This window comes from Lepidochelys kempii, chromosome 13 (assembly GCF_965140265.1).
Source record: "Lepidochelys kempii isolate rLepKem1 chromosome 13, rLepKem1.hap2, whole genome shotgun sequence".
NCBI lineage: Eukaryota > Metazoa > Chordata > Testudines > Cheloniidae > Lepidochelys > Lepidochelys kempii.
The window spans coordinates 12,219,385-12,245,825 of record NC_133268.1 but is presented as its reverse complement, the minus strand read 5'-3'; the positions used below and the strand labels follow the sequence as shown (position 1 = coordinate 12,245,825).

Genomic DNA, 26,441 nt, shown 5'->3' with positions numbered 1-26,441 from the left:
CACCTTCTTGATTCTATGGGTTTATTGCACGTTGTAGAAAATGAGTGCTCATCTCTTTGTATGACTGAGTTTTCTGTGTTCCTAATTCAGAATTCCTGTCTGATCTGCATGCATGTTACAATCGTTTTAATATACTCATGTATCTCTAAAAAATATTCTGTTAGGGAGTTTAAAATGTTTTCTCTCTCTCTCTCTCACTTGTAGTTGTGCATGTTTGCATTATAATACCTACACGCTACAGTGAATGCTTTTGTTTAAGACTAATGCTTTTTCAGGTTTCACTATAGGTGTGCAGCAGCTACATCCAGCCTTTATTCAGCGACCATATGGGTAAGTGGAAGTATTTTTTACGTAGTTAACTTCAGTCAGTTTGAAGTCAAATGCTTGAATCAACTTCCTCATTTTTAAAATGTGTGAGAAAACTCTAAGTCATAAAGAGGAATACAGCTTCAGCAGCAGTAATTCAGCTTCATAGTACTTTTTGTTTAGGTGAGTCTTGGAAAAGTTGTGTTGCATGTCTTTGTTTTTTGTTTTTTGTTTTTTTTTTAATTTGTCAGTTTTCATATGACTCCGAAAGATCCTCTTTTCAGCATCAGCAAATCAGTCTTCATAAATCACGAGAGATTTGTTTTGTAATACATTGCTTGCTGCTTTAGCAATTCGAAGAATGCAGAAGAATCCAAATAAATGGCATATATTTTTCTTGTCATAATATTTAAGGTGTCAACAGTCAAGGAAATAACATGTTCCATAGCATGTTTTTCACATAAAAATCTGCTCTCTCCATCTTATTTCCCATGGAATCACACTTGGGGTACAATTTTAGTCAGGGAAACCAACTGAATTGGAAACAAAGTCTAATACTTAATGAAAGTAACATTAGGTCAAAAACTGATTCTGGACAGATGTTATACAGGGCTTGAATAGTCTGCAAAAGTGGGCTTTTGTCTGCTGTTTTCAATAGCTTATACCATCCTGACTCAGTCCGAGAAGTCCTCTTTTTATACATCTAATAGGATCTGGCAGCTGCTCTGGAAAATACAAGTGTGCTTCAAGAGAACAATAGCTACTGTCATACTGCCTTCATTTAACTGTTTAATGATTGATGCCATTCTTTTTCACATCGTTTCAAAAAGTGACTATTGATAGTGGGTTTTTTGTTTAGAGCATCAAAAAAGTGCACCCATTTTCTTAAAGTTCTTGAGCACTGCCATTTTGTAACTTTATATGACAATTTTTTTTTTCTTTTTTGGTTTAACTAAACAATATTCCATTCCTTCCCTGTCCTTAATTCATAGTCTCCCTCTTTCATTCCTGTTCCCTCACACCTATAGGCCCACAACTGTCTTGGTATTATCATTCCAGCCAGTGTGTGGATGTAAGAGGCAGTGTTGCCATAATAGTGCTCACACCATATGCTGGATGTGTATTGTTGAAACATGCTAGGTTTCATAAACAGTTAAGTCTGTGCTCGAAGGACTGGAGTATCATCTATTGTGCAAAGAGTCTTTCCTCTGAGGTGCGAAGAGCAGAAGTGTTTCAGGTAGACAGTATTTTTTTGGTCTTGTCTTTTTAAAGCTTTGTTTGCATGTGAAATACAACCGCTTTCTCAGCCGATGAGACAACCAGTAACCTTGGTATTTCTGGCACATGAACGCTAGAGGCTTTTCTAAAGGGTGCACAAGCATATCATTAATGTAGATCTTAAAAACTGCCCTCAACAAGACTCTCCCCATGTGAAGTGTAAAAAGAAGAAGAATACAGTGAAACAAACTAAGCTTCCACTGTCTTCAGTCGGCTTTGGATCAAGCCCTAACTCATGCAAACATACTCTTGTCATTCCTGTCTCTGACTCTCTGCACAGCCATATAGGCAGGGCAAACAAATAGGTTCTTTTTTGCAGGGGTTTTTATAACTTCCTTTTAGCTTCACATATTGAGAAGTGTGAGACTGAATAAGTGTTCATTTTGATCTACAGTTAGTGTTCCATTTGTTAGGCCTCAGTTTCATCATTAAAACCAACAGTGGAGTACATTTAGTACATATGACAATGAGCACTACAAATTTATTTATCAGTTGCCAAGAGACCGGGAGGAAGAGGGAGGGGATTATAGATCTCATTTGCAAGCGTCGGGAAACAAGAATTTCATGGCATTCCTCTCTGGCAATGATTTAATCACAGGAAACGTGCGTTGGCAAAAAAGTCATACAGTTTACCTTGGTGCCATGAATTGTACAGTGTTTCCAAAGCAGAGCGTCGGGTGTTCATTTGAGCAACAAAGTCTGACTGTTGGTTTTTTGTCTTTTCAAAGCAATCAGCAAAGTAAAAGCCAGTGTAGGGTCTAATCCTGCATTCATTGATCATCTAAAACTTCACCGGACACCAGTGGGATTTGTGGATCTATTACGCTTGTACAATCAGGCCCCCGTTTTTCACTTTAAGTTTAATTTAGTCATCTCCCACCCTCTTTGGTAGTGACTTGTCTAATGTTTGTAAGTCACTGAACAGTACCTAAATAAGCAACCTGCTTCTAAGCTACCTTCATACTTGGTACAGGGGGCAAAACACTTCCAATGCTGTGCCACCCATGAACATCCCTATTAAAGTGCGAATGTTCCAGTAATGGAATGCTGGCATTTAGAGACAGCTGCCATGGTCCTCTGCATCTCAGATGCTGCCGCAGAACACAGCAATGAAGTGGTTAATAATTTATTAAATGCTACACAATGAACTTTTTTATTTAAAAAAAAAACCAAAAACAACAACAAACCCTCAATCATGCTGAAGAGAATGCTGAGTAGCGAAGGCCCAAAATGCAGACTGATGAGGACAGGAGCTTATTGAACTTAAAATGAATAGGAATGTTTTCATGCTGGTTTAAAACCCCAAATGCCTGTAAAAGGTGTTTTTTTTTTTTGTTTGTTTTTTTTTTTTTTTTTTTGTTAGCTTTACATTTAAACCTTTCCCGGCACTGCTGGGGACCAAATGCAGCTGCAGCATTGGGCTAGGGTATAAAGAAAAGAAAGTGAAACTAAATCAGCTTCTCTGCTCTTCACTCTGTTGAAGCAAAGCTAATCAATAAACAGCACAAAGGAGAAAAGCAAACTTTTAGATCTGAATCTTCAGATTCAAAAAGTCTACATTGTTAATAACACAAGCACAGTAGTATTTTCCTAATTTTTGAGAAAGACGCTCTAAATTTTATGGGCACAATTTTGCACCCACCAATTGTTCCTGCAGCTAACAGGCTTGGTTTGTAGAATTGACACCATTGGCTACCTTGTTTGTGGAAAGTCGGGAAGCTAGATGTCTGAGCACCATGAATTGTGTCTGCAGTTATCTGTGGGCATGATTACTTGAAGACACAAAATTGCACCCGTATGATCAGAACATGTGGCAAGGCAACAATCGGAGCTTTTTTGTTGCTACAGCATCCCTTTAAAATGTTTCCCAAGAACATCTGAGACTTTATAAAAAGCAGTGAGGGGCAACCACGCAGATTGTTTGACAAGGAACATTTTGGTGCCGCTGCAGTGTGGTGTGCACAAAGCAACTTTAAGTCCTCTTTTGTGTTCCTCTGATCTAGGGACTGCTGTGCCTCAGCCTGTCATTTGGCATACCCTAGAATGGTACAGGGAATCCCTGGCTACATCCTAACCCCAGCCATGCCTCATGCTCTGGTCATCAGCAGTGTATGGCATAGGCACTGCTACAGATGCTTTACCCCCACATATGAAGCCCTCTATTAGGGGGAATCTTCCTTTGGCTGAGTAAGCTGGTTTTAGGGCTGCTTTCTGCACTGCTGGAATAGTACAAAGGTGGCTTAATGCAGCAGGATGTGGCCCACTGAGTAAAATACCTGTCATAAGTGGGTCTGGTGCCAGCTATTGAGCCTGGATCTCCATTGCCCTGCACCTCATGTAGTCACTTATATCAGTGCAAAGTGGAGGTAAAATGCTACCACACCAGATTGGCTTGCACTCCTGTAAGGGACTACACAAGTTAGAGGCTAATGGAAAATGAGGCACACAGAGTCCAGTTGTGTTGGGCCTGCTTGCCCCAGGTCAGCGTGTGGCCCAGTTGTTACTTATGCCTTGAAATGGTTAAATCTTTTTTTGGGTTTCTTTCACAATCTGCTGCTACAACCAGAAAGTGAAGAAAGTCCTTTGGTAGCTGTTATCCTTAATGTCGTTCAGTTGGGGTGCAAATAAAAGGAAACTTTCTTCTCTTCTCCGTGGCTTTGCTGTTTACAAAGTCACATGTATTCCTTATTGTGGTGTCTCCCCACACTCTGGCTTCCTGTTGTACCACTTATCAAAAAAACACCCTGTTGCAAGACCCCAGGCTGCTCTGTCAGTCACAAGCGGCTCCTCTGAGCTGGCTCTCACAGCACCTGTTGTCTGTCTGTGCCAATAACATGAAAGCTTTTTTGGGGATTTCCAAAGAAATAGTCAAATCCAAGTGGCTTCAGCTGTTAATTCCCAAGCATGGCTGTTGACACAGGCCAAACTACTGCCAGTCAGAAAGGTTCCTCTTGAACTGAATGCCTGTAAATACACACCTAGGCTGTACTGCTTTACCGCTTTGTCTGAGACTTGTGTATGAAAGAAGCAAAGATTCAGAGTGCACTCAAGAGCACCATTCTGTTCTGTTTGGGCCCAATTCATCATTGCCCTGCATCTTGTGTGGTCACTTTCACTAGTGCAAAGTGAATGCATAAACACTGTGCCCTTCTGATCTGATAGCATCTTGTGCTTATTTTTGCACGGGGTAAATGATTGCTCAAAGCACAAGGCCCTGTCTGGCCTGTTTCATGAGCCAAATACTTTATTCCACTACACTCTGAGCTACTCCACTAAGTCACTGGAAGAGTCTTTCTAATCTAGAATATAAATTCTGCCCCCACTCTTAAAAATGTGAGTAGGGGCTAGTCTCCTTTCTCATACTGACGTAATGGCTTCAGTGGAATTACTCTTGATTCTCACCACTGTGAGTGAGAGCAGTCTCTTTAGCAGTGGAGAACGGAGCCCTCTCACCTTATGTAGATGCTTACATCTGGGCTAAGTGGGTACAAAATTCAACCATTCTGATTTGGTACCTAATAGGGTATCTGCACTTGGTGCAAGGCACACAGGTGTCTTCAGTATTGTGCCCTGAAAACTTTCTCAGAGCAGGCACTGAAGGTGTGATGAATGCAGCCCTAATAAATTCACGCTGAGGATACCAAAAAGGATATCTAATTAGCAGCCCTGGTAGTGATTTTTTTTTTGCAGCAAGGACAGCTTCTCACTCCTGAATTGTACTCGGACCAAGAACTTGTTTTCCAGAGGCCGTCAGAATTGGCAATGACTTTTTTGATCACTACATAGTTGGGCTGGATTTACTCTCTTAAACTAGAGATGAAAGGCTCAGAACTGCAAGGTTAACCCTTGAGCCCCATCCATTCTGCACCCCTCAAATCTGACCACTGGATCCTGGCTGACCCTAGTGAGCCCTCTGGAGCTGCCTTCACACGTTCCAGCTCTCTTGAAACAGAAATGTATTGAACCTCCACCTGTTCTATGTCTTGCACAGTGTTTGCATGGAAGCTGTTTGTGCCAGACTCACTACACGCATAAAGCCAGGGGGCTTTGGAATAGGTGAAAACATGGTGCAAAGGGAGGCATTCCCCCACCTGGTCCTTAACAGTAGGTTTTGGAAGAAGGAAACGTTTTGGATACTTGAGGTCAAGGAGGTTTGGAAGTAGAGCTGACAAATCTTTTGAATGTAAACTTTTTTTCTCTAAAAAGTTACATTTTGACAGGGTAACTTTTTTTTTTTTTTTTTTGTCCCAACAAAACTTTATTTCCGCCCCCACCCCCCCAAATCTAAAACATTGTTTCAGTGGTTACTATCTTTAATTTACCAAAAACATTTTTGGTAAACTAAATAGTTTGCATTTTTCCACCTTTCATTACCATTTTTTTGAAGTATTGTTTTGGAAGGGATCAAAGTGGACTTAAATTTTGCAACATTTTCCCCCTGACCAGTGCTACCTGGAGGTCTTAGAAGGATTTAAAGAGACTTCTTCAGTCTCTGTCCTTCTTTCAGTTGCAGTGAAGGGTTGGAAGTGTTCCACAAAAGGCAGCATTCCTGTGAACTTCTTTATGCTTCTGTTTTCTTGTCTGTAATTTGAAAATATTTACCTCAGAGGGATGTTCTAAGACTTAATTAGTGTTTCTAGCACCACAAGCTCCTCTGGTGTATATAGGTATCCAAAGTAGTACATTACTTCTTTACCATCAGTATATTTCTGTTGTATCGGTGTTATGTGGGAGAGACTGCTGTATAACTGAGCTCTGATGAGACTTCCAAGTTTGAGAGGGTTTTTTTTTTTCTTCACTGCGATGTGATTCTTGTTTTGTCCAGATCTTCCCTTCAGCTCTGTTGCCTGAGTATTTTTCAGTCTGCTTGTCCAGAACTATTTCTGGTCCCGATAGAGCGTCTTTTTGGGGGAACTTCTTGTGTGTGGAGGAAGCAAGATTTAGAGGATAGAGCTGTGGCCATGTTCATCGTGGCACAACAGGGTGTGTTCTCACATTGTGGGTTGAGCTGAGAAAGGAGGATGAGACCTTTGTTAAGGGATGTGCTCTGTTCTCCATCCCCACATTTGGTTGTGGTTTGTCACCTCTTTCATACCTCTCCACTAGCTGTACATCCTGGGAGCACGTGTGGGTGGCGTCTTCTGTCTTTTTCCACCTGTTGCATTCTGTTTTCCTGGACCTTACTGAGTTTTCTCCTCTACTAACCATTTTCTAGAGGGTGTGGTTTTTGTTTTTTGGCATCATAACATCAAGATGCAACAGCTTCATTATCTTGTCAGTATAATAAAGTAATGATGTATTGCTGAGCCATAATGGGTTTAATGTTCCCCCCCCCACCCCTAAATTGCCTAGCCTTCCAAACTTAGATTGAGTGAGAAATCCTTGACCTCTTTGATTTAACCCAGCTCTGACACTTCTCATTCTCTCCAGTGGGTTTGGTAGCCTTTGTGCCAATTCTGTGGCCAATAGTAATAGCCTCAGGTCTTACTGTGTGCATGTTTTCCACTCCTCTCCCAATCCCAATCAGTGACACTGGCATATAGCCCTTTCCTAGTTTTCTCCCAGAGTGTTGACTGCATAATCCCAACAAGGAAGCAGTAAACACAATTACTGAAATTCTGAGCATGCTCAGACTGCTGAGTAAATCTTCTTGCTGAACCAGAGGAGTAAGAGCGTAAGACAGAGGAGGAGCCAGAGTTTTCCTAAGATGCTCCATTTTTATTTTTTTTTTAAAAAGGCAAATGAGTTACAATAAAACACCTGCTAATTTAAGGTCACCTGGAGGGCACATAAGGCAAATCATATACATGTAAGGAGAGAATTATTGTTGAAGCATTTGTAGAATATCTGTTTGGATCTCACTTGGAAAGGGCAAAAATATCCAGTTAGTGGCACAGAAGACACTGAAGTAAGAGAGCGGTCCTAGACTTCCTTTCTCAGTGCTAACTTTAACAAGCTTTGAGGAGACTGGAGGGTTCAGAAGTTTGGTGTCCGGTCACTGATTCCAATCCAACCCACAACAGTAGAGTAATTGTTGTTACCATCTGATTGTTCTGGCAGCCTATGTGGAATGAGGTTGCTGGTCAGTTGAATTCCTGGTGGACAGATGCCGACAAAATCTCCACCAAAGTTGGGAATCCTTCTTGGCAGTCGCAGAAGAGAAACCAGAGTCTAAAGTATGATATCTGAACTGTGCTTCACCCCGAAGATTGTTTTATCCCAGCTCAGCATCGGAGAGGAGGGACTATTTTGTCCAACTGAACTGGGACTTCTGATATGCAAGTTCAATTCCTAACTCCAACAGTCTTCCTGTGTGGCCTTGAGTGAGGTACATAGGCCCCTATCCTGCAAATGCTTGCACTCATGCTTTACTTTAACCCTGGAAGTAGTTCCATTTACCTGAGTGCTTGATGGTCCAGGGCCTATATGTCAGTCTTCCATTTCTCACTTGTCCAGTAGGAATTATACGTTCTTTAAAAGCTGTAAACTTTTAAAGCACAGACTGTCCCTTGCTAGGTATCCATCCAGCACCTAGCGCAGTGTGGCGATCTCAGTGGAGGTGTCTAGGTGCTGCTGTAATACTATTGCTACTAAAAGTATGAGGCCTATTGGCATCCCAGAGCCAGGGGATGGCACAGGGGTATGGGATGGCAGGGAGGCCTTCAGTACTGTTTAGAACAGCGACTTCCGTCTGCAGGGCGCTCAGACTAGCCACCTTTCAGCACACTGAACCCAAAGGAATTATCCTTTAAACATGTCCCTTAGCTGCTGAACAGTCAGCTGGAATGAAAATAGAGACACCCAGTTCCAGTGGCCAGATGTCTTACGCCTGCACTTGTTGGCAAACACAAAGGGCTTTTTTTTTCTTCCTTTCTTCAAGAAATAAGGAGACTGTTTGGCCAATAGCACTCGTGTGCTGATCGTGCAGCTGCCAGGCGCCCTGTACGTTGTGTACTCAAGCAATAGGCAACTTGGCATTTCTGTGCTAACCCTCCAAAGCAGGCTCATGCCTCTGACGTGCCCTTAGCACATACTGCTGATTCTTTGAATGCTTCGACAGCACTTTTGTCTACCCCATAGGATGGGGTTTGTCTTATTTATAGGGATGTTGTCTAGGTCATACGGGAGGCCCACTGTGTCTCCTACCTTTTTATTTCTGGTCTGTTTACAAAAGGCTGTGTAGCAAGTCTGTTCCTAGAGAAGGGGGAGGATGGTGGGAAGAATAGCAGTCGGGCTACCCTCTCTCTCTAAAGCAACCAAGCAAAGCCCAACCTCATGGCTGCTTTGGGAGCTAGAGCTGAGCAAGCTGTGGGAGCGAATGAGCCACCCACCCACCTTCCTCGATGCTTCCCCCTCAGCCTGTCTCCTCTACTCTTCAATCTGTGCAGCACACCGGCATTACAAATGGCCTCGTAGCAATCCTGCCGCGTGGCTGGTGGCAGCGGGACTGCGAGGGTTTAGAATAGTCCTGCCCACGTGCTATTGTGGAGAGCTGTTGGGAAGGGGGAGAGTCCTGGGCAGTATGCAACATAGTTGGCACTCTTCCCTCGCAGCATGAGAGGCTAGTCCTCTAGGTGTCTTGCATCCTTCCTGGGTGACCCTCAGAGTGCCACTGTCAACTAGCTGCCTAAAACAAACCCAACCTACAGTATTCTGGACCTTGGAGTATTGGTTGATCATAGGATGACTATGAGCTGCCAATGTGATATGGCTGTGAAAAAAGCTAATGTCGTCTTGGGATGCATCAGGAGAGGTATTTCCAGTAGGGATAAGGAGGTTTTAGTACCGTTATATAAGGCACTGGTGAGACCTCACCTGGAATACTGTGTGCAGTTCTCGTCTCCCATGTTTAAGAAGGATGAATTTAAACTGGAACAGGTACAGAGAAGGGCTACTAGGATGATCCGAGGAATGGAAAACTTGTCTTATGAAAGGAGACTCAGGGAGCTTGGCTTGTTTAGCCTAACTAAAAGAAGGTTGAGGGGAGATATGATTGCTCTCTATAAATATATCAGAGGGATAAATACCAGAGAGGGAGAGGAATTATTTAAACTCAGTACCAATGTGGACACAAGAACAAATGGATATAAACTGGCCACTAGGAAATTTAGATTAGAAATTAGACGAAGGTTTCTAACCATCAGAGGAGTGAAGTTTTGGAATAGCCTTCCGAGGGAAGTAGTGGGGGCAAAAGATCTATCTTGCTTTAAGATTAAACTCGATAAGTTTATGGAGGAGATGGTATGATGGGATAACATGGTTTTGGTAATTAAATATTCATGGTAAATAGGCCCAATGGCCTGTGATGGGTTTTTAGATGGGGTAAGATCCAAGTTACCCGGGAAAGAATTTTCTGTAGTATCTGGCTGATGAATCTTGCCCATATGCTCAGGGTTTAGCTGATCGCCATATTTGGGGTCGGGAAGGAATTTTCCTCCAGGGCAGATTGGAAGGCCCTGGAGGTTTTTCGCCTTCCTCTGTAGCATGGGGCACGGGTCACTTGCTGGAGGATTCTCTGCTCCTTGAGGTCTTCAAACTACAATTTGAGGACTTCAATAGCACAGATATAGGTGTGAGGTCTTTTTTAGGAGTGGTGGGTGAAATTCTGTGGCCTGCATTGTGCAGGAGGTCAGACTAGATGATCATAATGGTCCCTTCTGGCCTAAATATCTATGAATCTATTCTGAACACCGCATCCTACAGTAACGATGCTAACAGGGTGTGTGGGTGTGACTATAAATGCTCTCAGGGAGAATCCAACAACTGGAGTTGTTAAAAGTAAGCCTCGTAAAGGCCAAATTACCCAGTCAGCACATTCTGTGTAGGGTGGTGATTGGTTTTTTTGGTTGCTTTTAAAGCCTGTTTTGAATGTATTGGGAGCTGCATCTTTACTCTGTTCAATCAAATGTATTTTACATTTAAGCCCTCCCTAAAATGTTCAAATATGTGAAGTGTGTTTCCAGCATGAACTGAATTACAAACAAGCTATATTCATCCTATTATTTTTAACTTGCGGAATAAAATCAAAAGCTAAGTCTGTGTCCTCCTCCGATGGCTCTGTAACCATGTCTCTCATTGTCTTTTAATTTTGGCTGTTGGGGCAGGTGTGGCGTTGTGCCACATAGTTAGGAATGTTGGGTTAGCGCCCCGATCCTGATCGCCAGCCATCTTACGCTGCCTTTGGCCAAAGGCACAAAGCAAAGCCCTTGAGTCTCTCCAGCAAGCACCCGTGATTCTAATTTTAGGTTTGACCATGTTGTTCATTGTGTTCTCAAAGTGTATGTGGCCTCTACCAGTGATTGATCATAATACCCTGTAGCATCTTGTATTGTTGCTATTCACAGGATGACTTTGTGTGACAATTGCTGATCACTTGACATTTTATAATCACATGGTGTATTTTGGATGAAGTTCTTTTCTGGCTTTCAGAACTTTTGGGGAGGCCCTAAAGTCTCATTGACCTATTTTTTTTTTTTTTCTTCAAAACTAATTGACATACCCAGATGACAGAATTCCACAGCAGGAGAATGAGAATCTTAAAATATCACTTTAAAATGTAATTAAATTATCCAGAAAGGCTTTTGATGAACTACACAGCTTGTTTCATTTTTACCTTGATCGCAGATGATTGCTACTTGTAGAAAAGATGGACGTCAAACACAAATGTTGTGTGAGGCAAAGCTTTAAAAGGCCTATGAACAGCCTTTCTTAATCTGAAAATACAGCTTAAGACCACTTGTGACTAGTAAACCCAGCCAGCAGATAACTTCATTGTGCTGCACTTTGTTGTGTTTTCTTTGTAGTTGCTAGTAATCAAAGTTGACCTATACCTTGGTTTGTAAGTTGAGTTTTGTTTTTGTTTTCAATAAATGAGTTGCTATCTGCTCATCCAGTTAAAGTCCAATCAGCATCATACCCTGATTGAAATGTCTAGCTGCAACTAAAAACTGCCAGTGGTCCCTTTAAATAGAAATGGATTCTGGAGTTGCTGTGTGTGATTTTTTTGAACATAATAAAAGAAGGTGTTTAGCATGCATTAGTACATGTGCTGGGCTGGGGCTTGGCTTTGGACAGGAACTACAGAAGTACATGCTACTTTGGTCTTAATACTGTTTATTATACAGTGTCCTATTTTGAGAGAAGCAAATACTAAGAGGAAGAAAATAGTCAAAAAGTTAGTGTTCTAGATCTGTTTGACCACTTTATCTTGTCAGCTACAATTTAAAGAAACATGCATTTTTAAAAAAAGTTTGTAGTGTTCTGTAGTTTGAGGTTTTTGGGCAAGTTAAGTCCAGTCCTGCCAGATACTGAACACCTTCAGCTCCCACCAAAGTTATTGGGAGTTGTAGGCTCAGTGCCTTGCAGGATTGGGTCCTTTTTTCTCTTAAAGTGCACATGCATCCAGCCAAATGGCCAGGAAATAGATGTGGAGGTTGTGCGCACGCATACATGGAGAACATGCAATGCTGCTGCAGTAAGATTTTTCTCATGCACCTCTGTTGGTTCTGAATGTTTCCTGGTCTGTTTCTGTCCAGGGATACATTCCACGTGCAACGCTGGCATCTACTCTTGTAAATTTGGCCTGAAATGCAGCAAAGAGAATTGATGTGTCTGGTGACAAACTTTCATGTCACCCATGGACATCATTAGGCATTTCAAAGACTTCTATCCTACTTAGCATCTTTATGCTTTCAGTGTGCTCACATGTTGGAGTGTGGACAGGTTAGGTCTGAGTGGGAGATGTCAGCAGCTTGGCCCAGAGTTTTGCATGGGAGTTACTAGGTACTTGGGATAGCTGTTTTTAACGAGACTATTTAGAGCCAAATGCTCAAAAGGGCCTCAACCCACAGCCTCTAGGTGAGCACTTGTAAATTTGCATGTGTGGGCAAAAATGATTGTGGACAGAATTGTGAGTGCAAACACAAGGCATGCAGGGGTTTGGGTTTGGTGTGGGGCTTTTTGTTGAACTTAAGCATTCACTTTTAAAAATCATACCAAGCCCTTTCCCTAGAGTTGCTGGGAATGCATTATTAGAAGGACCAAAACTTGGATGGGTAGGGAAGAGGGTTGGTTACAGGTCACCCTCTCGTCTGGAAGGAGCGCTTCTTCAAAAACAAACTTTTTAAAAGAGGACTCCTTGATAGAATAATGTTAGAATTAGGGAGACGATCTGACCCGCTCTTCTCTAACTTTGTCACATAGGCTAGTACAAGTGAGAGCAACTGTTTAATCCTTTACGTGGATTGGGGAAGATTAACACTGATGCAGAAATATATTTTAAAAAAATATTTGAAACAAGAGATGGGCCAGCACCAGAATCCTGCATCTGGATTAGATTCAAATCTTCCAGTCTGAACCCACCTTTATGGTTCTAAGTTAGGTTCAGATCTGTAAAGGGCCTGCTTCTGAGCTGGGTACGGCTGAAACCTTGCAAGAGCTTGTGAGATTTTGACACCGTTGGATATGAATTTGCACTTTAGCCCTGATTTAGCCTCAAACTCCATCCTATCCCTAATTCAGATCAGAATTAAAACCAACAAAAAGACACGAATTTCTAGCAGGTTCTTGTTTCATTCTACTCCATTAGATGAGTGCCAATGGATAGAGACATTCATGGACCTAAAGAACATGAGGTTATTGATTCATACAGTAGATCTAGGAGTGGGTTGGCTGCTGGATTTGTGACTGCTCCTAGCCCTCCAGAGATTTGAGGTAATAGTCTCAAGTCTGCCCCTTCAAGGGATAGTGCTGTTTCTGAATTGCTTTGCTGATGAGAGCTATAGCTCCTAAGGCAGCTGTTGCTGCGGGGCAACCGCAGTGGCTGTGCGAGCTGTTCACATTCTGAGCCAGGGATCTAGCTAGGAAAAAGTGAAGTGTTGGCTTGAGAACCCTGCTTAGATGAGCCCTTGCTTAGAGGAGATTCCCGAACTGGGACTCGGATGTGGAAAAGGCTATGCCATGTTCTGATGGTCAGAATGACCAACAGGAGCATGCACTGAATAATTAGAGAGGAGGAGGAGGAGAGTTTACAGCAACCACAGGTTGTTCTGTAACTCACTATACTGGAATCTATATAGAACTGTCTAGTAGGTACTGAACAATGCCCAATACAAGCAAGGTCAGAGGAACTGACACAAACCAATTTAATTTTTGTTCACAAATCATGATAAAACCTCTTCTTGCAGGGGACTATGTCCTGTCCTCACAGCGGAATAGATTAGATTGTTTGGGTCTTTTCCACCTCTAATTGGTAATCCAATGATTTATTGGCCAGGGGTAACATTTTTGAAAGTCCCATTTTTAAAAGTGGTTTAGGTACTTGGGCTCCTACGTTTAATTGACTCAATGGGAGACTTTGGAAGATAGGACTTGTGCTCCTAAAACATGTAAGCACTTGTGAAAATGTTTACCCCAGATCCATTTGGCAGGATTTAAACACTGCATTTTTTTGAATTGCTTCTTAGTTTTTTTTATGCTTATTTAAATATGTTGGTGCAACAGAGGAGGGTATTTCTATGTAACAAGTTTAGTGTAATGCCAGCTTTTTGGTGCAACAGAAGCTCATCTTGGTTTTTATTTTTGAAGAATGATTGTTTCTGCAGACCCAGTTTTGGGCGTGTGGCGAAATGCACTGGGGCAACAATTTCTCAAGCAGTCTCTGAAACTGCAGCCATCTTGTGCACCGAAGTGTTTTTACATGTAAAATCAGGAATTGTCCAGACTAATGACACTTGTACCTGCAGATTCTTGGACATCCCCTTGCATCCCTTGTGTTGGCCAGTTCAGTTTGTTTGAGCAGATTTCTGTTTTCAGGTTTGCGCGATCTTGCTCACAGTTTGAGGCCTGGTGTTTTTTGTTTTGGTTTTTTTGGCTCTTTTTGGTTCTTCATAGTCAGCAGCTTTTAGCTCATTAATAGAAGCTCTTTGTATGAATAATCTCAGATTATTTTCATCCTAAACGCTCTTACAAGAGTATCACTAAAATTTGCTTAGCAATACAGCCACGTCCAGGATGTGACCTATCAGCTGTTTAACAGTGTACAGCAACACAATAATTTAGGACAGAAAGTGAAGAATACAGTATCCAGTTTAAAGTGCAGAGTGAATACCTAGGGACTGAGCTGGTCAAGTAGGGAGCTAGATGGTGATACAAGGTTCACTCTGAAGTTTGGATTCCCATTCACAGTAAAAGACCATAGCTCTCATGTAAGTGGGGCCCAGCACTGATAATGAAAATGGTGCCTTAAGTCTAGTCCAGTGAATGGTTTTCACCACAAGCAGGGAGTCTGTTTTTCCAAGAGAGGATAGCACTGTGTAAAGCTAGGTAGCTCCTCTTTATCATCTGTGCTCTTTTATCTGATGTTCCGGTTAGGTACCCCATGAGTTGAAAGAGAAGTGGCATAAAGGTCACAAATACTGAAAATAATGCAAGTCACAGCTTGGTTTTTGGGGGGCAGCAGATTGTTGACATGGCAGCTGCTGGGAAGCAAAGGAAAGCAAACCAAACTAACAGTTCATGTTTTACAACAATCGCCATGTAGCTGTTTCCTCCAAGCAGCCTGGCATTGGGGAAACACTAGTGTAAATATATTGTAGATGATAAGCTGGCATGATAAGCCCTTTACTCTGATTATATCCTGGAGCTACCAGTCCATACCTAGTAAAAGCATCCTGATAAGGGCTTAGGGGTGAATAGCCTCACATCTGTTTACAGAGGAATTCCCAAGGGATAGGAGATCATGCCATTTTAATGGTGCCTTGGGAAGTGCAGAGGCCATGGGACTGGCCCACTGAGCTAGAGTCAGGAGGAAACAAGGAGCTGAGCCTGGGCGGGGGGAAGGCAGCTGTGGGATGCCAGCCCAAGATGGACACCCCTCCCTTCCCCCTTGCTACTATTTAAACACCACCATTGTGCCTGGTGCTGTGCAAGACACAGATCAGGAGTCCTTACTCCTTAGAGCTTGCAGCCGGGCCAGAGAAGGCAGTTAGATTAACAAAGGGAGGTAAAAAACAAAGCTAACACACTCTTATTTCTATGTCTGGCCCTTGTGGAAGGAGCAAGCCTCTGGGAGGGTTTAACTGATGGAAGGGCAGAAGGTCTGGTGTCCCAGGGCCAGGTGGCCATTCCAGGCACAAAGGACAGTGTAGAAGGAAACAAAAGATAGTGAGGCCGGTATTGTTGAAGGAAGCACAATAGAAATATGCCAGATCAGGGTTATTTGGGACTGCAAAGGTGCAGAGACATGGTTGGTATGTAAGGTTCAATGGACCGGTTAGACACAGGTGATGCTGGGACTGAGGGTCCTGGAGGTAATTTTGGCTGTGGTGGTGTGGAAAGACTGGGAGGGGGACTGGTGAGCATGATGCAGGCAGCTGGGAGGCAAGTGAGGCAGTTGCCGTACTCAGAGCAGGAGATGAGAGTTCCTAGACCAGTGTTTTAGTGCCTGGGACAAATTGGGCTAGTCAGATTATTAAAAGGAGGCGAAAGAAGTAACATACAGGAAGGAGTCTAGGTGACACAAGGGAAGTGTGAGGAGGAGGCGGGTGGTGCTGTTAAGCTGCACTGGGGAAAGCACACGGGGATTAGGAAGCCAGCAGGCTGAAGCTGGGCTGTAGCGTTTTTTGTTTTGTTTTTTAACTTGAGTTGGCAACAAGCCAGCATACTGTCTTGGAATCAGATCTACTCACTGGGTAGAGGAGGAGGTCTGCGTGTCCCCAGCATAAAGGGGAGAGTAGAGGCCATGAGAGTAGATGAGATCACCCTGGGAGAGGAGGCGGTGACCAAGAATACAGCTTTGAGGACACCAGCAGGAGGAGCTGCCAAAGGAGACGGCAACACAGTGGAGGGGAAGGTCAGAGAAGCGAGAGAGAGGAAGGTGATGGGGCAGATGGAAGACAGAGGCCCCAAGACTTCAGGGAGAAGCCGGTGAGAACCATTTCAGTGGAGCCGGAGAGGTTTTTTCCCTCAAGACATCCCAGCCAGGTTTCTTTCCCCTGTCATTGCAATTCAGTGGAGGGTACTGTAGTGGAAGGGGCATGAGAACCAAGATTAGAGGAACAGAGATAAGGGAGGATAAGGATCCGCTAAGTACCCACAGTATGAGCTTCTCCTTGTGCTACTTCTAACCTTCAGGATTTTGCCTTTCTTTAATTGTGCCCACCTTTTTAATTAAGCTGGCACCCCTAGCACCTGGATAGTGTTGACAGGCCTCACTGTCTCTGTTTTCAGTGCACTTAAGGGTTTTTTTGGGGTGGAAACCTGACTGACTTTCTGTCTGTTTTGACTCCACAGGCTCACCCCTCACTATATTTACCCTCAAGCTATTGTTCAGCCTAGTGTGGTCATCCCAACCCCTGTGCAGTCTATCACATCTCCCTACATAGACTACACCTCTGCGAGCCAAGCCTACACCCAGTACACCACAGCTGCCTACGACCAGTACCCCTACGCCGCCTCTCCTGCTGCTGGGTTTGTGGGATACGGCTACACGAGCGCAGTTCAGCAGCCCATCACTGCTAGCAATCCGGCAGCACACACCACAGCTTTTGTTCAGTATCAGCCCCAGCAGCTGCAGCCTGACCGTATGCAGTAAGGGCCCTGCCCGTGCGTTCACCATGTAGGACAGTCTCTTTTACAGTGGAAGGATACAAACAAAAAAGCAGAAAACAAAACCACCCAACCTTACTAGGTGTATACGAATACCTAAGCTATTTATAGTGTTAAGGACAAGCCTAAACCCTTGCTGTCTGACTGTGCTCATGGAAAAGGACTTCCGGTAAGTTTCTTTCAATCAGGGCAAATATTGTCTTGAAGATGGACTTAAATTGACTGAAATGTTAAAAGGAAAACTACAGTTTCTTGCACACTTAGTGATCTGCTTCCATTGCCTGTCACCTTCACTCCCACTCCTTCCCCATCCGTCAGTTGTTTCCTACTCCCCTCCCCTTCCCCAAATCAAATCTGCAATCCTCTCATTTACTGTCGAGGTACACAAGGTACTCGGAGAACATGGATAAAAAGCAATCGTATTTTTTGGTTGTACAAAAACTTTGTAATACTCAGATGCCTTACAGAAAAAAGAAAAAGAAACTATTTTTTAATATTTATTGCGATTTTATTCGCATGAGCTGTGAATTGCAGACAGAAGAATAGTAGTAAGTATCTGCCTTGTTTAATTCTCATTTTACTAAATTATTGTATGTCAGTAAAAGTTCCTAAGTAATTGCTGAATCACTTCAACATGCAAAAGGGAATATTGGCTTTAAGGAAAGCAGAATATTCCTTTAGTCAACGCACTGTAATATTTTTCTTGTAATTGTTACTCTTAAGATTATCTCAGACTTAGGTATATTTTTAAAATGCAAAAAATCAAACAAAAACCCCCCACCTGGAATAATGAACATATTGTCTACTTTGATGGATCTTTTGTTATGCTGCAACTAATGGAGAAATTGACAGTATTTATGTAAAAGTTAGACCGTTTTTTCAGGCTGTTGGCTGGCAAAGTTTAGGAGAATGTCAGGAATGGATTAAAACTTTTTTTTACATATTTGAACAAATGGGTAAATGTAACATTTTTATGCCTATGGTACAACAGCCAAATAAAGAGACAATAGACTACCTAGGGTAAGTGCATGTTTTTACAAGGAGCAGCAATCAGCTTATTTTTTTTAACCACTCAATACTATTTTGTAGGCTCCAGCCAAATAAATATGGTATTAAAGAGACAAATGAAATTGACTTGAATTGGATACACTGGGCCTTACCCTGCAGCTGTTGTGGACTTGATCCTGAGAGGTTCTGAGCCACCTTCAAGTCTCCTGGACCCCTCTCTGCATTCAAACTACAGTTTCCAGCATCTCCCATTGGAGTCACATTCCTTTTAAGGCACCTGGCCCTTAGTTGCCCCCTACGTTGTGTTGTCATTAAGTCCAGTGTCAAGTGGGTCTTCAGTGCTCCCTTTCTAAGCTGGTAGCGTTTTGCACCCACCGTTTGCTGATGATGTAAATGATCACCCAAGGTGCTGGGCAATGGAGACTAGCAAGGAGAGCAGTATCAGTATTGTCCTGAGGGGGTTGTCATGGTATCACAAAGAAACCACATGCTTCTTCTAATGGAAGTTGTCTAAAGGGAACAGTTTTGCGCGACTGATTCCATCCAAAAGTCTGATCCGCCAAAATTCTGTCTCGTGTAAGGGCTGGGTTTCTGAGGGCCTCTTCAATCAGGCAGGCCAGAGACATGCTAGGATTGGCACTTGCCCTCAGGCAAGGTGGCTCCAGGGCCCTGAGCCTTCCTTGAGTTGGCCAAAAGTAATTTGGTTTTCAACTTTTTGACACTCAAACAGCTGTTTTTAAAGTAAATAAAATGAATCTATTTAAACATGTTTAATTTTCCTTTTTATTTCATATCTATAAACACCTACAAACCCCCCTTCCCCCAGTGCTGGTCACTGAAAAAGTGAGACTAAGCCAGCCCTATGTTTTTTAGCACCACCCTATGCTGCTGCTAATAAGATTCTGACTCACAAAATCATTGGGGGGTCAGATTAGGGGCAAAAGTGGTGATACTCTATCCACAATCCCAGCTCCCACCCATTATCCTAGACTAGCTGGATGGTTTTGCTACATCTCAGCAGTTAAATAGGTAACAAGATTGACCTCTACGGTGTCATGGTTCTGTTTCAGCCTGAATGCCCCATTTAGACTAGTGGACATTTGTTTACTCCTGTCACTGCTGCTGTTTCAGGCTGCAGATACATTTCATACACTGTTGATCCAGGTCACAGTGGGGTGGGGCGGGGGGGAGGAGTATAAGCCTAGAACTTTTCTGTGTGTGTAAGTAATTAGGTTCTTTTGCTGCCCCAGGACTCTTAAGTGGTAGTGGCCGCCCACCATTGAATGCTGTCTCAATAGGATTCTACACTTAGGAGGAGGTTCCTGGTCTGAAGTCACTAGCTTAGAGCTGGGCTACACTGGGGGGGGTTTCAAGATTCGCAACTTCTGCTACGCTATTCATGTAGCTGAAGTTGAAGTATCTTAATTAGAGTTACCTAGCCGTCCTCACGGCAGCAAATCGAACGCGGCGGCTCCCCCCTCAACTCCACTTACTCTTCCTGCTGAGGTGGAGTACAGGCATCGATTCAGGGATCGATTTATAGTGTCTAGATGAGACACGATGATCAATCCCCACCTGCCGAGCTGGTGGGTAGTGAAGACGTACCCTTAGAAATACTGTAAGGGCAGCAGATTATTTGGCTATATATATATATCCCTCAAGCCTTTTGATCAATGGTTTTGGTGGTCCTAAAATCCAAATCTGTTGATGTGCAAGTGACTTTTTTTTTTTTCTCTCTGCACCTCCTGTCAGCATTCCTTGTTCTTCACTCAAGCAAAGCTCCTTTGAATTCAATATTAGGAGGGCTAAATGGAGTCTTCCATCTTCCTCCAGGATCTTCACCTAGCTCCCCCTGCAGCCAATGGAGAGACTGAGGCCCCTAAAGATTAATTTGGGAATGAAAAAACTATGACAGTCTACCTTTTTGATTAATAAGAGGAGATTTTCCTGTTAGAGCTAACTTCCTAACAGGTGCCCAAAACAGGAAGCAATAGTTACAAGGAAAAACTGACCCTGATGTCTCCCTTTCAATGGATATTCAGCCTGTTATTATAGAAATAGATTCCTGGCTCCAGATCAGTTTTGCCCCAAGCGTATTTCTAGAAAAAGCCACATCAAAGCAATAGTCTAAGCTGCCAGCTCCCTGTTTGTGAAAACCCAGGGGGGGCTTGGTGGAATAACAATGAACCACCCTGTAGAGCTTTCCAGGTGGAAATGGAGTGGTGACCCACACAATGGAAAGTGAAACGTTTAGCCTTTTGCAAGAGAACAAAACATTCCCCTCACCCCCCAACAGGCTAGAACCCCAAAAGCCCCCTTAGATCCCTTTGTTAGAGGGAAGGGCCAGTTCAAAATGCAATCTGCTAATGCTGATGTAGGAATAAGAGGTTTCAGCTTCTTGATTGTTGGAGTCCTTCATAGGAAAAGTCTACACACTTGCCAAGGTCCTAGAACAGAGGTGGGCGAACTATGGCCCACAGGACCCTTCTGCCCAACCCCTGAGCTCCTGGCCTGGGAGGCTGTCCCCTGGCCCCTCAGCCTCGGCTCACGACGCTGCCGGTGCAATGCTCTGGGCGAGGGGGCTGCGAGCTCCTGGGGCAGTGCAGCTGCAGAGCCTGGCCTGACCCGGTGCTCTGTGCTGCAGGGCGCATGGCTGGCTCCAGCTAGGCGGCACGGCTGTAGCACCTCCAGGCAGCGTGGTGAGGGAGCGGGGGAGTTCGGGGGCTGGTCATGGGGTGGGGGTGTGGATGGGGCAGGGCAGTCAGAGGGTGGGGAACAGGGGGCTAGAATGGGGGCAGGGGTTCCAGGGACGGTCAGGGAGAAGGGGTGGTTGGATGGTGCAGGGGTCCCGATGGAGGGGGAGTCAGGAAGGAGGGGAAGGGTTGGATGGGCCAGCGGGGGGGCAGTTGAAGCAGGGGTTGCGGGGGTGGTCAGGGAGCAGGGGTCTTGGGGGAGGCAGTGAGGAAGGAGGAGGGGGTTGGATGGGGTAGCGGGGGTCAGTTAGTGGCGGGGTGGATGAGGCAGGGGTCTGGGGGTGGGTCGGATAGAGGGTGGGGACCAGACCACACTTGGCTGTTTGGGGAGGGACAGAGAGTGGGGGGGTGGATGAGGCAGGGGTCTGGGGGTGGGTCGGATAGAGGGTGGGGACCAGACCACACTTGGCTGTTTGGGGAGGGACAGAGAGTGGGGGGGTGGATGAGGCAGGGGTCTGGGGGTGGGTCGGATAGAGGGTGGGGACCAGACCACACTTGGCTGTTTGGGGAGGCACAGCCTCCCCTAACCGGCCCTCCATACAATTTTTGAAATCTGACATGGTCCTCAGGCAAAAAAATTTGCTCAAATCCCACTGGAGTTTCTCCTTCACTAAAGAAAGATGCACCTTTTCCCCTCCCCTCCCCTCCAGATTTAACATGTGAGGTCAAAGGGGTGACCCAACAACTGAGTCTCATTTTAAAACACTTGCTGCTCTTGATAAACTGCCTGGTGAAGGTAGTGGCCTGAAGTCACTGCAGTCGCATGTTTTATCGGGCTCAGACACTTGTGGAGACTAAATGTTTCCTGCTGGAGGCCTGGGGTTTGCATATCAGCCTAGCAACAGTTAGAGTGACTGCTGCAACTAAATGAATAGCTTTCCTCACTCCCTGGTATATTAGCAATCCCTAGAGAAAGGGGCCAAGTCACAGCCATCCTGCATTAACCCATTCCCTGGTCTCTTGTGAACGCGGGAGACCAAGAAAACCAGGCTGGGGTTTGGGAGAAGCCCTGATGTGCTGGGGAGAAGTGTCAACGCTGGTGGTGGTTGGTTAAATGTGAAATCAGCCAACAGCCACAACAGCTAATTTGTTCAATTTGCTTGCAGTGTTCCAGTTGCTAGGGGCTTGATGTGGCGAAGTACTGAGCAGGTCCTTGAGCTGCTAAGTGCCCTTTACTCCCATGGTGACACCCCAAGAGAAATAGATGCAATTTCTTTTAGAAGACCCGAGCCTAGACAAACGGACTGAAGAGGTGTGGAATAGCAGTTGGTGCAAGGCAGTGTAACACTATCACTAGAACAGGCAACTGGGAGTCAGATCTCTCGAGTTCACCTAACCTTTCGGGGACTGCGTTAACTTCTCTGTAGATAAAGTATACCAGCACCTACATCCGAAAGTGGAGGCATCCCTTTTGCCTGCAGCCACCCATATTTGCACATCTGGATGGATACATGCATCACAAACTGAGTGACTGCACAAGCAAGTGGTAGGGTTTGTGTCTCTTTCTAAAGATGCTTTGCCCACAGCTCAAGCAGAGCCTGTTGAGAAGTGTAACACCATCGCATTTTAACTTTACATAGTTTAGGGCAGGAAGTGAATCAGAGTATCGGGGCCAGATGGAATGAACAGGGGTGGGATGCTAGCCTTAAGTACCATGGGATCCTTGATAAGTGCAAAGAGCCAAGGACCTGGGTTATCAATTTCATTGAAAAACACAGGCCTGTGCCTGTTCTCATCTGGCTGGAACCAGGGTCCAGGATTGATTCCATGGGAAGAGGAGTGACCCCAACTGTATCTCCACCTCATTTTCCACAGCTCAGTGAATCTTCCTCAGATGTCTCCCAGGCAAGCATTGAGATCAGCCAGCCTCGCTTAGCTTATGAGACCAGTGCCCAAAGGGGTGAGGCCTAGTGGGGAAAAGGATGAGCATTTATTTGCACATTAACCGAGGTAACTGCGCTTTTGCTGCAGTTTACCCATTAGGCTCGAGTGCATGGTAACGATTTCACCCCCATGACACGTACAAAGAATGCTAACACCATCTGTTTCATTTTCTGGCTGGAACTAGCTTTCCCTTCCTTTCTGCCACCCTCAATCCTGCCAACGTAGAGATTCCCTTGTTTAAAAAAAAAAAACAAAGTCTGGATTAAAAACCATCCCTACAATAGGTTGAATAACAAAGTCAACTGACTCTGTTGCATCGTGCCCAGTGAATGGCTGCCACATATCAGGATATTGTCAAGGGGGGTAGAGGGGGGCAGTCATGTGTTTTACTAGATGGTTCCTGGAAAAGTTTCTGTTCAGCCTGATAGAATGCCTGGCTGCTGTTATCTCTGCACTTGCACTTAAATGGATGTGCTGCGTCTGCTTGCCAGCTATGGTGGTGGTGGAAAATTTCTTAAACTTAATAAAAAAAAAAATCCTCCTGTGATACAATAGAAATTGGTTCTTCCTGTGACCTGAATAATAAACAACTATAAATGGTAATCCAGGCTGTGCATGTTTTCAAACCCTTGTAGTACACACGTTTAGAATGATGATATGAGCACTACGTGGGATGGGAGGGGGGAAGCTGGCCTTGTTGTTGAAAACCGAGCTGAAGGGCTGAGCCGTCGTCCTCTCTGGGAAACGCTGCCGGCAAGGATTCCATCTTTCTTCTCATGCCAGCTTCCCCCACCATTTGTTTATTTATTTATTTATTGACATGGAATTGTTCCAGCCTTTCTTAGAGTGGTTGCAATGCTAATCAACGAGGATGGGCGCAAATGATATAGTTGGCCGTGGGGAGAGGGAGCATGTGGGGGCAGGAATTGGAAATCTGAATTTCACAAACAACCCTTCTTATTACTGAGAGCTGACTCCACACAGCAGATCCCAAACCTGGGATGTTTGACATTTGCATCTGGCTCAAGATCTGAGTTTTGCAGCTTGAGTCTATTGGTGACAACACCACCACCAATAATAATATCAGAATAGATCTAAGCACTCAAAGGAGCTAGAGCAGGGTAGCTCTGGCAAAGGGAAGAGTCTGTCTCAGATAAGGATAAAGAGTGTGGGAAGGAGATTGAGGCCCATGCTTGTTAGAAATGCGCATCCAATTGTGTGCCTAATTTTCTCGCAGTTGCACTTGCTGTTATGATGATTGTGCACACAGCTGCAAATGCAGGAGCCTGACCAGTCGGATGGTTAAATTCCTGTGTTCGCTCGAGCTCCTTCCATTGTGCTCATTGGGAGTCACACCTGAGATAAAGCACGGAGGGGGGAATTTCCAGAAGAAAAGTCCAAGTGAGGCCAGAGCTATGCTAGGAGCCAGCAGTGAACAACTGAGCAGCTTATTTAGCTATGAATGGTTAGTTGAGTTGTGGTTTCTCATGGCAGCAGAGTGAAGGAAAAGCTCCACATCCCTGTTTCTATGGGGAGCCCTGACACGTCACAATGGAGTCCCGGATGTGGTTTATATGAAGTGTATGTGGCGCTCTCTTTGCATTGCTGCACAGGAAAGGTTTTTGACAGCCCGGTGATGATTAAAATAAAGGGGATGGTAAATATGAAACTAGGATGTGCCCTGGGGCAATAAAGCCACAGCAAGCCCTTCTTAACCTAAACTCCCACTGCAGTCAATAGAAATGTGGACTGAGCAAGGCTCCCAGGATGTGGCCCAATTAGTTTTCTCTCCACTATTCCCCTGAAAAGTAACTTGCCTTTAAATTGCTGCAACCAATTCACAGGATGGATAAAAGAAAAAGCCAAAGCAGAGGGGTTGGTTCAAAGAGATTAGTATTATACCTTCAGCCAAAGATGTAATGAATGCAGGGACTTCCCAGGAGCATGTCTCTTATTCCGCACTCCCCCTCACACCCTTTGCTCCACTCCTTTTGCTATTCAGATGCAGAACGATGCCAGTTCAAATGCAGAAGACAGTCTCAAGGCATGGGGAGCAAGTAATCATTTTTTGGACAAAGGCGCTAAGCAAGCCGTGGCAAACAAACATCCTTCTCGCTTCCTAGCTTCCTACGGCCCTGAGAGCAAAAGCTTGTCTGAAACTGCCGAGCACAGAGGGACAGTGCTGGTGTGTGCAGTGGGGGGTCTTCCAGGCGACTGGCAAGCAGTCCAATTCATTCTGTGCCTTGCAGGCTGAAACCAAACTTAGGGCAGAGTGACAAACAAATCAATGGTAACAAAAAGGCTTTGAGCCCCGAATAAATGAGACTCCCGGTGGTCAGGTTTCACATGCACTCTCATTTTGCTGACACATGGCACAGGCATTTGGTCGGATTGTCACCCGGGTCCTAACTTCAGCCAACACTACAAACCCCATATAGGAACCAGCTCTGCATTAACCCTGAAGCTCCACACCTCACACTAAAGGACATCAGATACGTATTCACAAGTGGCATCCGCCCATTCTTGTGCTGTGCTGTGGTAGCATGTGGATGTCGGCCTGGGCCTCGCTGAGGGATCACTGTCTTTCCGAATGCTCTGGTTTGTGCTGGTGCCACATTAAACCATCATTAGCAGCCATTTACAAACTACTGTTTGGCCTCTGCTTTCAAGCTCTTTTACACATACCTTTAACTTAACATTTCAATAATAAGGGAAAGAGACTTAGGTAAAGTTTTCCCCAACCCCTAAATGACACAGGTGCCTTTCAGTAAGACAGTGCTTGTGCGTATGAACAATTAGTGCTCACAAGCTGGGGTATAAATCTACCCTGAGGTACCATGCTGTGCACTCATATAGACCATGCTGCTGCATGCTAAAACATCCCAAGTGGGTATTTCTCAACCCCACTTTCACTAGGGCACTTTCAGTGTGGCATAGCAGGGCTTGGCCGGCCCTGGGTGCCAATGGAGAGGGGGACCTGAGGCTGGCCCTGTGCAGGCCGGAGGGCTTGGGCGTCCCCGCAAGTGGTGGTGGGGGAGAAAGCAGGGGCTGGGGCCTGCCCCAGTGGGAGGGGGACCTCAGCCCAGCCCTGCGCCAGCAGGAGGCAGGGAGGTCTTGGGCCAGCCCCACGTTGGGGGGTGGGGTGCTAAGGCCGCCCTGGGGGTGTCCTGTTTTGGTCACCCTAAGCAGGGGCAATATGGACAGTTAATGTGAGGTAGATTTACACCCGTCCTGCTGCATACTAACTGTTCATGTTAAAAGAAAAGGAGTACTAGTGGCACCTTAGAGACTAACCAATTTATTTGAGCATAAGCTTTCGTGAGCTACAGCTCACTTCATCAGATCCAAGGGGGGTAAAACCTAGATGCCCCAAACAGGGATTAGGGTTCCACTGTGCCAGGCACTGCATACACCTATGATGCAAAGACGCAGCCCTGAAATGCAGCCACTTCTGGTGTGGCACACAGCAAATGATGAACACTCATTGTAAGACTAAATAACAGTTTAAGACAAGCAGCAAAGAGGGAATAAACAACCCACATACTTCCAGGAGATGTTACACAATGCTTCCAACTTTCTAACCTCAGCAGTGAGGTGTTCTGTGAC

At 44.7% G+C, this 26,441-nt stretch overlaps 1 protein-coding gene across 5 annotated transcripts in view; it reads left to right on the top strand.

Annotated features, from left to right (window-relative positions):
• Nucleotides 1–26,441, top strand: part of RBM38 (RNA binding motif protein 38) — a 115,803-nt gene that overhangs the window by 2,067 nt on the left and 87,295 nt on the right. For 3 of the 5 annotated variants that reach the window (XR_012154666.1, XR_012154665.1, XM_073309290.1), the window contains exon 3: nucleotides 276–330. Coding sequence is in view for 2 of the 5 variants with exons in the window: in XM_073309290.1 (XP_073165391.1) it covers nucleotides 276–330 (55 nt within the window). In the remaining 3 variants the exon portion in view is untranslated. Of the gene's footprint in view, nucleotides 1–275; nucleotides 331–16,875; nucleotides 18,968–26,441 lie in introns of those variants that run through there. The other 2 variants (XR_012154664.1, XM_073309289.1) reach the window with 2 other exon arrangements.